At 44.3% G+C, this 11,554-nt stretch overlaps 1 protein-coding gene across 1 annotated transcript in view; it reads left to right on the top strand.

Moving 5' to 3' along the window:
* Positions 1-7,931, top strand: part of LOC126548076 (thyrotropin-releasing hormone receptor-like) — a 469,222-nt gene extending 461,291 nt beyond the window's left edge. Inside the window, exon 2 of the mRNA XM_050196169.3 lies at positions 2,290-7,931. Coding sequence (XP_050052126.1) covers positions 2,290-2,691 — 402 coding nt within the window. The 3' untranslated portion in view covers positions 2,692-7,931. The remainder of the gene's footprint in view (positions 1-2,289) is intronic.
* The last annotated feature ends 3,623 nt before the right edge of the window (positions 7,932-11,554 follow it).

Genomic DNA, 11,554 nt, shown 5'->3' on the forward strand with positions numbered 1-11,554 from the left:
TATGATGCGACTATAGTGACCTGAAATATATGAAATTGGTCGTCGATAAATTCATTTTCTTTCCTCTTTTTTTTTCTTTCTTTGCAGCTTGTGAATATATGATGCTCTATTTGAGATTGTTAGCGATAACACATGGTTTCCCTCTGCTTGACGCGGTTAAATTTGTAAAAAGTGCGTAAATCACTTCTGTTCTGAGTGGTTCACAAACCGATGACCTAATGTGATACGTTTTACTGAATAACGAGCTTAAAATTTAAAAATGTTTTTTTTTTATTTAGAACAGATGTCAGATCTTGTTCTTGTTCAAGCAGTCACAATTTTATGTACACAAATGCCTAAAGGCTATAATAAAGGCATATAAAACGTTGCATTCGGCGCACAACATATACTGGGGTACTTGTGGCACCCTGTAACACAGCTCAGAGATAATGTAAAATACCCTGCTTTTATCAATTAGGACAACGCGTTGCTTCTGCGCATTATCGTGTTATGCATGTCTCTCTTCCGTCGCTGGAGACAATTGTGATTAAACGCCAACGGTCGGCTGATCTCTGCACTTTCTTGCCGGGCTACATTTGCTGTACTATGAACACTGTATCAGTTCCGCATTCGTTGGAACGCACTCAACCCGTGCTCTTCAAGAATACAAACACGGATCAAATTCAGAAGTATCAAACTGTATTCCTGTTTTTCTGAAGAACTAAGCCTGTGTCAGCAGTACGCGAGCTCTTCCTCGAACATTTAATCATTGCTACATAATACGGCCGCACCTGCCCCGCAGCGGAAAACATGAAACAACTGGGAAGTTCGTTTGGCTTAAATTACAGCGTTTAGTTGTACGTCTTGGATGAGGTTCCGAATGGAAACTTGTGACTTTGATTCAATCCAGGCACTAATATTAATAAAGAAGTTGTTTCCTGCTCTTGCAAGTCTTCTCTCGAAGCAAAGCGGGCGCATCATTACGAAAGCGCTCTGACAAAGCGCAGACAAACTAGGTCAACTTGGCAATTATGGGACGAATTCACAATGCTTTATGTTCATAAGACATGGCGGTGGCTTTCGCTAATGATATGTCCGACGTCATAATTGGTGAAAATATGCTCTTACAAACAGTTTTACCGTAAGACTCTTCTTGTGAATACGGGTCCATGATGGTGACCCATCATTCGCAAATATCAATCGAAAAAAAAAAGACAGTGGAGGCGATTACAAGCGGAAGGAAGCGTCCCACTTGATGAAGCTGCCAACCTGCAAGTATTCATTGAAAAGTGCTTTAGGAGCTCTTTCTTCTTGAAAACCTTGAGTTACCCATTTTCTATGTTGGCCAAGAAATACAAACGTTACTACAAGTACATCGGTCAATACCTCATTCAGCTGGCTATAAGAAAACACATATAACATTGTCTGAGATTGGCAGATGTCAATCACAAACAATGCTAGACATAGGCCATTAATTTTGTAAGCCTCTCAGTGAAATGACACTCCGGCAATATAAGTAAGTGAGCTAGTTGATTGACATTCATCTTGACAATACCTGTCATACCTCTGTCTTCCGTCTTTTCATTGAGCTTTGAAGCGTTTTCATGAATAAATGATACTTGCAGGTAGAAGGCCAATGTTGCAATGGGAGCATTTCCGTCCCCGTTGCGACACAAATGGTCTTACTGAAGGACTGGGGAAATTTTTTAAAGCCGCATTAAGGGTCTTTAGAGCGATAGTTTATGTTTTCTTCCGTTGGGGAGCGCATGTCGTTTCTACGCAGCAGCAGTAGCATATCGCACGAAACGCTGTTATGCCGGACCATAAACATTCCGCTTCATTAAGTACCGTTCAGCAGCACATGTGGGAGCATGTGACGTGGACTACCCTAAGTAGATGTAGACAAGTTTACTGCAGCGAAGATCAACGAGTATGCGACTTCACATACAATTCACGTTTAGATAGCCAAAGCAACAACTTTTGCATTGACGCCGTTTGTTTGGGCTGTGAACACAAATTTCTTGCGCCTGTACCATCAAATAAGGATAAGGAACAGAGTAAGAAATTCAGAGGTGTGAACATCATGGTATCAATGCACTATTGCAAGAAAGTCATTGTAGCATCACTAATTGTTATGAGATATTAAGCTTGAATTTGTGCAGAAAAGCAACTGAACTGACGATAACCTTTGTAAATAACTTCAGTCTGACACTGTGCTCTCGTGCCCCTATTCTAAACCTGATGACATTCTTCTTTTTTGTAGCACCCGGATGACGTATTTGTGCGTGTTTTTTTTCCTCTACCGCGCAGGTGGTAAAGATGCTGTTCGTGGTGGTGGCCGTGTTTGCGACTCTCTGGCTGCCATACCGGGTGCTCTTGGTTTACAACTCGTTCGCCGAGAAACGCTACATGGAGCTGTGGTACCTCATGTTCTGCAAGACCATGATATTCATCAACAGCGCCATTAACCCAATCCTGTACAACGCCATGTCCATCAAGTTTCGGCGCGCCTTCAAGCGCATGCTCAGCTGTGGCGCCGCCCGCGGCTCTCGAGACAGCCGCGGCGGCACCGAACGCACCGTGGCAGGAACCTACTCGAGCGTCGTGGGAGGTGGCTCAGTGCGCCTCAATCGCAGCACTTTCGTCGCTCCAGCTGGCAAGGGCAGCACAAGCAAGAACGCGCTGGTCGACACCAGTCACCAGCTGGTGTAAAAGGCGTGGGCGTGGTCTGGCAATAGCCGCTGCGTCAGCTTCTCAGAGACGCACAGCAGCCGCCGTTGGCCTGTGCTTCATTTTGAGCTCTTGCCCGATTGTGTTGGCTGCACGTTGATTGCAGGCCCCACAAAAGCCATTCCAGCATACACCACTGAATATAATCAGGACAGCGACCGAGGATGGATTAACTACTCAGTCATTTCCAGACGAAATAGTTGGGGCGACGCAAGGAACCGGGAAACAAGGCTCCGTGCTTCTCCAGCACAAGTGTAACGTGTGTTTGTGTGCGCGCGAGTGTCTGGCTACCGACCCAGCTCCAGAACAACAGGTAGTTTGAGCTTTAAGGATTGTGTTCACACAGGACCTAACATTCGTACGTTGCTGTTGATGCGCAGGGATCAGGAAGATCATTTACTTTGCTGCGCATTGTTTCTTGGAAACATTATGGAGAGCATTCATGAAACAGGGAATGTGATTATAAGCTACACGGTGCAAAGCGCGCCTAAGGAGCGCAGAATTATGTAAGTGAACTTTTAGCTATGTATTTAGCTTCATTGTTTGCTTCTCCTGCGACATCAAACGCTTCATGTACTCAATACCCACCGTGGGCGCCTAGTACGACCAACAAGCATTGCGTCGTGAGTGTCACCTGCTGCACCATGTCGCACTGATCCCCTCACCCTCATTCAAACCCCAATGTTAAAGAAAGCGCTCGGCACATGTACAGAAATGAAGTTACTGCGAAGAGGCAGACAGACAGACAGAGAGAGAGAGGAAGAAGGGGCATGTAGGCTGATAGAATGTGGTACGCTTAGCCCCGTATATGTCGTGCAGCAGGAGTCTGCAAAATTTTTTTATATATCATTCTATACAATCACCAGATAGTAGCACTGGCACATGGTCGTACATGGGCCAGCGACGTGATATCTGTAGCTGTCCCCGGTTAGAATGGCCGACAGGCACAACAATATGTGCTTGAGTTTCCGTGTCTTCGAAACACCCTTCCCAAGTCATCCTTCCGAGTTGCAGATCCCCAATGTGGACGCCACCAGTGCTTCAGCTCTGCAAGCGATGACATTGCTCAGAATTTGCCTCAAAAACTGTGTGTCCTGCACAGACTTATCTGTCGGATGCGTCAAATTGTGGGTGCATATTTGTCGCGAGTAGCCACTCCTGCTCACCCTCATTTTATTTTTGTGCGTTGAAGTATAACGCCGCTTGTGTGCAGTATATGACAGCTACTTGCGCGCACGCTGCTCAAGATGCAGGAAATCACTAAGGGAACTGCTTGTTAATCGCTTCCCGTCATTTTATTCTCCCAGGTATCACGCACTGGATGTTTCTTAGATAGTTGTCTATTCACTGTAAGATGTGTGTGTATCATTAACCATATTAAAAACATGTTTAGCGCAGCGATTTACGTGGATTTGCTAAAACTTCACATTACTGTGGCTGTTACAATATCTTGTCATTTTGAAGCAAAACAAAAAATGCAACGTCCACTTGCGTTAGAATTTCAGTCACTTACTTCTGCGTGACTATCTATGTTTTACCAGGGACAGCAACCCGAATCCTGCTAAAGGATATGCCAAAAGGTAAAAAAAAATTGTATCTGGTATTCACGCCACAAATGTTATGCGCGGTTTTGAATACAGCATGCTCCTATGGCACCAAAACAGTGGCCACCCCACATGAAAAAGTTCTCAGCAATCTTGAATGACAGGGTAAATGAGAATGTCCAACCTTGAGTTTAATTGCAGCGCTCCGAAATGTATTCATCTATTTCTTTTATTTTAAACGTTTCTCGTTTCGTGTAGATAGGATGCTTCACATGAGTGCATGGAATAACTTGCTGGAGTGCGCAGATATTTTCTACATGTATCCCGTCACGTTTGTGAGCTGCTACGTGTTTCCAAAGGTCAGTGCTCTGTGAAAGATATCAGTGGCATTGTTGAACCACTCTGTCAACTTGTTATGTGCTTTTGAACCTATTCTTGGTGTTGTGGCGATGATGAATTGATGATGTAGAGGATACCTTCACTGACACACTGACAATGACACACGCTTCTGAGAGATATTGTTGCCATCAGGTGGCATATTTACAACTGAAGAAGAGCTCGTGACAGCGCTCACTAGTAGTTTTTGCCATGTATTTGCGTCTTGCATGTAGGTGCTTCGTAATCTCTTCCTGTGTGAGAGTTAAGTATATAGGTGTATACACACACACACACACGCACACACCACACACACACACACACATATATATATACATATACATATATTTACATAATATAACCTGCTGTTGTACCCTATGTATATATCGAACACTTACACATACGCGCATTGTATGGTGCAAAAATAGAATAAGCAAGCTTTAGACAGCCGTTCGATTTTCTCTCCGAGATAAATATAAAAAGAAGATTCAACGACTCTGCAACTTTAGCAAAGACAATTATTCTATATAGCTACATAAGTACATGCGTTTGTTTTAGAAAGTGTTCAACGACACAAAGCAAAATTTGTGTATAGGGTAACGTTCTGTCTCTAGATATAACCTTATCGATCTATATCGAGCAGTGTAGGAGGAATTATGGCAGTATTTGATTATCCCAGTAAATATAAAAAGCAGGGGTTCTTTTTTTATCGTTAGGAAACTTGTTGCCCTACATATCTCTTCCCGTATAAAGAACCTCCCATAGGCTGGACACAGTCTTTTCTAATGACTACCATTCAAAACATCCGACATTTTTTCCAGAGAAAAAAGCATTGATCCTAATAACTGACAGCGTAATTGTCTACGCGCCAGATGTTTTCAAGATTGTAGTGTTTCAAGAACACAAACGTACCTGTTATCTTCCAAATGCGTGGAAGTACACCTTCAAATGCAACTGCTTATCAAACTTAGTCACTGATATATTTTGTAATTCTGAATATTTATATGTCTAGCAGGCACCGACAAAAAATGTTCCAACAACATTAACTTCGTAAGTATGAAATTCACCAGCGGAGCTTGCAGTAGAGCGCAATCAAAGCAATCTGACACAGCTGTGCACGGCTATCGTCATTAACTGTTTTGCTACATGTCGCAAATTACCATGTAAGACGTAACAGGACTTGTTATTACTTGTCGTGTACCGCATGTCGTGTTTTAGTGAAATGTGTTTCCCTGAAAGAACCAATTTGTCATATCTGTCCACTGTCTTTGCAAAATGGCTTTTCCTTCAAATTGTTGTCTGCGACTTTCTAATGACGCTTATGGTATAAATGTCGCACCTCAGGAGAGCAAAACTTTATTCAATAATTGTTGAATAACGGGCGGCTTCCTAAAGTGTAAAATATGCTTATGGCTGCGACGGAAATGCGCCACAGTAAAGCATCGATGAACTTTCAGAACATTCGTTTCTGCCGTCAGGGTCCGCATTGCTTGAGGTTAACAGTAATATAAGTAAACGTTGCACATATATGGGGGGTTAGAAAATTTTCAAAGTAGATTTCCTGTTAATAAAAATTTTTCTTGTAGTTGTCACTGTTCTTGACAGTGACATCTGAGATAAAATGTTGAAGTTGTAGTTCTTTCTGTGATGGTACCTTAGTTCGATATGAGCTTAGCTCATTTCGAGAAGCATAAAACAAAAGCTTGTGTTTTTTTTATTCTAGAACGTTTTACGTTTAGGCAAACATTTCAATAAGAAGTTAGTTATCTTCGTTATTGTTAAGAGCAACAAACAGTGCTCGTTGCTGTTCGCAAAATTGGTTTCGTGCGCAGCTCTAAAAGACCAAGGGAACTCAAAAGCGTGCCGATTTTAAGAGTACTCTCTATAAACAGCTGAACCCTTTGGGGCGTATATATTCGCCAAACAACTATAATTGCCATCTGTCTTGCCCGCATTTCCTTTCTTTAACGCTGCGAGCCCGGTACTTCCAAGTCACGAACGGCATGCGCGTTATCAACATGACAGACACATTCTCGACAGGAAAGTAACGAGCACTGCATTTTCAAGAAAGAAAACAAAAGCATGACAGGTGACTATTATTGTGTGGGAAATATACACCCCAAAGGGTGCGCCTTTCTTTAGAGCATAATATGGGCTCAAAAGGCTTCAGATTAATTCCAAGTGTATATTCTAGTGCCATAAAAGGCCAGTGGCACGTGTTAAGGTTATTTCGACAAAAATGCACAATAATATATACCAGTGATCGTGAAGTCGGATGCTTGTTCGTGCAGTATTTCTTCTCTGAAAAAAGACCAAATCTAGATGTCATTATGTGCTGCAACACATGTATCCAATAGCATCTATAATATAGAAGTTTTAACAAGGTTCTTTAAGAAAGTAAAAAGGATCATGTATGATCATAATAAGGACACTTAGTTGTTGAATATGGGAGTGAAGGTGATTTGTGTTTCTTTTATCCGGGTCATGCAGATAATTGGAGTTATAAGTCATTGCTTACAGCCTTTGTAGTGAAATGACACGTCAAATCATTCTACTCAAGAAGGCGGGAAAAGTGCGTGTAATGTAATGTGTAATATGTTAACCCTTTAATGACGGCACATATATATACACAAGAAGATGTTTGTTTTGTATCTAAATGTGCAAAACACATGAAAAATAAGCATAATAAGCGAAAAGAAAAATATTTTGCGGAGACGTTTTTAGCAATAGGCCAAAAAGAAACTCAGGCATAAAATCAGAATTTGGCTTCACCCGAGCTACTTCTCGCTTCGTTTGGATATTGCACTAACAGCTGTCATCATATGTGAAGAATAGGTTTACATTTCATTTGCTTTACAACACGCTTGTAACACCACTACAAGCGAAGATTTTGCAGCGGTCTGTCTCCTCTGACCGGGCTTTCAAAAGAGGGCGTTTTGGAGTGACGAACTTCTACCTTGTTCTGTGTTCCTGATTTAAAGCCACAAATGATGATTGCTGCCTGTCATTCAGTTCTGGTCGAAGTTTAGCCAGAAACTTTGTACTCAAATCCTAAATTCAGCAAGAAAACAAGTTTGCCTGTAGACAACATTCGTCGATAAAGGGTTAACATTATTCTTTTAAAAAATCGAGGAGGGCGGGGGTTGTTGCAGTGTTTTGGCTGCAAAGTGAGAAGAGATATACCCACTTCGTAACAAAGCTTTAATCCACGTCACGCGATCCTTTGTCATCTAACTGTTGCCATTTACTGTTTACTGTGTTATCTGCGCATGCTAAGTGTCAATAAAGTGTGTGGTCTGCAAAGTTATGTGTGATATCTTGAGCACCATCACAACAGCACTGTCTCCAAATAAAATGCATACAGACTTCATTAAAAATATAATGGGACCGTGAAACAAATGGCCGATCGTTTGACTTTCGCAAAAACAGAACCGACTCTCTGTCAGCTTAATGGACTGCGTCAATTAGACTGCCTCGTTCAGGAATATTCCCTGTCTTCAAATACAGACTGTCTCGTTCAGAATACAAAGGCTTGTTCGCACTGTTTTTTTCTTGCACTATGTTCTTTTTTCTTGTTTATGTATTCAACTTACTCATCTTACACTTATTCATCATTAGCTGCGTTGACGTTCTTCGAAACGTCTTAGTCGGCTGCTAATACTCTAACAGCTCAGAGGCTGAATTCGCAAAGCTTTTGGTTCGCAAGTGCCGTTTGCCAATGACCGGCCTATTTTGCTAATATTACATCTAACATCACGAGTGGCTGCTATCGGCTCTGCTGAACATTTCTAGCGTACCAACGTTTTTACTCATGCAAACACCGATGTGCTTTGTTTTTCCTGCTGGCGACATTGAAAGTGAGTGCTCACCGCTAAAGAATACTTGGTGCAATCAAAACACTTGAGCATTCTCAAAACGCCCTCCCGCCTTTTTTTTGTGTGAAATGTTAGGGGAAGCCACGAGCAGGTGTGCACGTTGATAGTGCGCACATCCTCTAATGATGAAATCGCAATGCAGTTCCGCAATAAGTGTGACAGCGCACTATAAGCATTGCTCTTGTGTAGGCAATAATGTTCCGCGTGTATGCCGAGGCCTATACAAAAATGGCAGTTTCGTCCGAAGGCGAAGCATACAAAGGCTTAGCGTTGAGCTGAATGCGCCTCGGAACACTGGCGGGATGAGAAGCGTTGCCAGAGGCGCTGCAGGCGTCACACCTCGATGGTGGCGTTTGTCGACAACCGCCCCTCCCCCCCCCCCCCCCCCCCCCCCCGAAAAAAAAAGTTCACATGGGCTTAGATAATCAAAGCCACGCGCTAGACCGACTTCTACACTCTCATAAAAAGAAAGGGGGAACGGAAGAGTCCTTTCTGGAAGAAATTGTCAACCGATACCTTCCGTTAGGCGACGCTCACCCCAACGATTACCCAAACATAAAGTGCGAAACCACTCCGGAACTAGACGCTGCCTTCACGGAAGCAGAAGTCCGGGAGGCACTACACAACCTAAACATCACGTCGGCCTCAGGACCCGATGGGGTAACCAACGGAATGTCACGTAACTTAGACGACCAAGCTATTACATTACTCCCGAAAGACATCAACCACGTGTAGAAAACAAGAAAGGTACCAACGCGATGACGCACTGCCACGGTGGTCCTCATCCCTAAACATGGCAAACCACTTAGCCTGGACAATTTACGCCCCATCTCCCTTACTTCATGCGTGGGTAAAGTAGCCGAGAACGTCATTCAATACCAACTGTCACGCTACATTGAGGAACACGAACTCCTCCCACACAACATGGTAAGATTTCGACGCCACCTATCCACCCAAGATGTCATGTTACTCCTAAAGAAACAGATCTTCGACGTTAAAACAAGAGACGTTCGAGGCATCCTCGCCCTAGATCCCACGAAAGCATTCGACACCGTCTCGCACCGCTTCGTACTGGAGTCTGTGGCAGGCTTGTTGTCGATGGTGACGCCCAGGAATCGAACATGAGTTGCACGAAGAATTGAATGCCCTCTGATATTCAGCGTCAGACGTGTTGACTTGCGTCTCACTCCCGGGAAAAGCATGAAGGCTGATTTTTCTGCGGATAAGAATAGGCCAAGCGTCGATAAGTGGCGATCGATAGTGGAGATTGCGGCCTGGGCTATCCGGGCCAAACGTTTGTGTTGGTACCCCGAGATCCAAATGCAGATGTCATCTGCGTAGATGGACATTTTCACTGCCGTCCTACCTACTTTCAGGGCATCTGGAAGGCTGGCCATGGCAACGTTAAAAAGCAAGGGGGATAGGACACTTCCTTGTGGGACGCCGAGGGAAATGCGTCGCTTGACACTCATTATACTTCCCAGCTTAACTTGTACACATCGATCACTGAGAAATTCATGGACGAATCGAAGAGCATTTCCCGAGACGCCCATGGCTCGGAGTCCGTTGATGATGCCTGTATGAAGCACACAGTCGTATGCCTTGGCAACGTCCATAAAGATGGCGAGTGTGGAAAGGCCGTCTACGCGATGGTGCTCGATATGGCTTAGTAGATCCAAGACACTGTCCTGGGCACTCAACCGTGGACGAAATCCGGTCATACATGATGGCAGTCTATTTCCTTGCTCAAGATACCATGTTAACCTCGTACATATTAGTCTTTCCATCAACTTTGACACGCATGATGTTAGCGATACTGGCCGATATGAGGTGAGGTTTGCAGGATCCTTTCCGGACTTGAGCACTGGCACCACCCATGCTGTCTTCCACGCTTCCGGGATATCTCCTGTGCTCCAGACGTGATTAAATATGTCCAGAAGTGCGGTCGAAAGTGTTGTGGCTGCATCAGTGCAAAGAATCAACGCACTTCGTCGATTGGCAGGTGTACGTTGGGGAAACAATCCTATATCCATGCTTAAACTGAACGCTGCACTGATAACAAGCCGCATTCCCTATCAGCTCCCTCTGATATCACCGTCATCGAGTCAATTCGAGCGCTTGGAGGCAGTGCACAGAAAGGGACTTCGCTTGGCGATGGGAGTTCCAACGGCGGCTTCAATCAAGAAAGTCACTAATGAGGCAGAGTCTCTTCCACTCCGCCTCTTGGCATCTCAGGCCTTGCTGACGCAGCTTTTAAGGCTGGGCGAGTCACGCGCAGGCACGGCGCTTCTCCGGCGGCTAAGATCAAGAACTCGCTCACATTTCCATGCGGCGCTGAACACCTTCCGATTTTTAGGATTGGAATGGCCTAAACGAAGTCGCCTTGACCCGCCATGGGCTTTTCCGGACGTTACCTGCAGCCTGAATGTACCCCACCTATCGACGAAACGCACCATTTCAACTGCCGAAGCCAAGTTTATTGTGCTGGACCACTTGAGCACTTTGTTTCAAAGCCATCTACAAGTGTACACAGACGGTTCGGTGTGTGCACAAACAGATAGCTGTGCAGCGGCATTCTGCATACCATCCCTTGATGTGTCATGGTCTGGCCGAGTGGATCGCGTAGTTTCCTCTACAACAGTAGAAAGCGCCGCAATCACCGCGGCTTTGCGGAAACTACGTGCCTTTTCTGCACGAGATGTCGTGGTGCTGACGGATTCCAAGTCAGCATTACAAAGATTACATCGGGGCCTACCTCTAGAGAAATTTACAAGGCAGTCTCTGGTACTGATTGACGACCTCACGAGCAAAGGATTTAACATAAGGTTTCAGTGGATTCCATCACACGTAGGAATTGATGGAAACGAGGAAGCTGACGCCCTTGCACGCCTAGCGCTGACATGTGTCCCAAAAGTGAAAGCTCCAAAAGCTTTTCAAAACCCTAAGAATGCAATCCGCCTTCACTTTAGACAGATACACAAGAATCCACACGAATCCTGTGTGACTCATGGATTTACACGCGAACAAGCGACGCTTTTATACCGCATCAGG

This window comes from Dermacentor andersoni, chromosome 1 (genome assembly GCF_023375885.2).
Source record: "Dermacentor andersoni chromosome 1, qqDerAnde1_hic_scaffold, whole genome shotgun sequence".
NCBI classification, from domain to species: Eukaryota; Metazoa; Arthropoda; class Arachnida; order Ixodida; family Ixodidae; genus Dermacentor; species Dermacentor andersoni.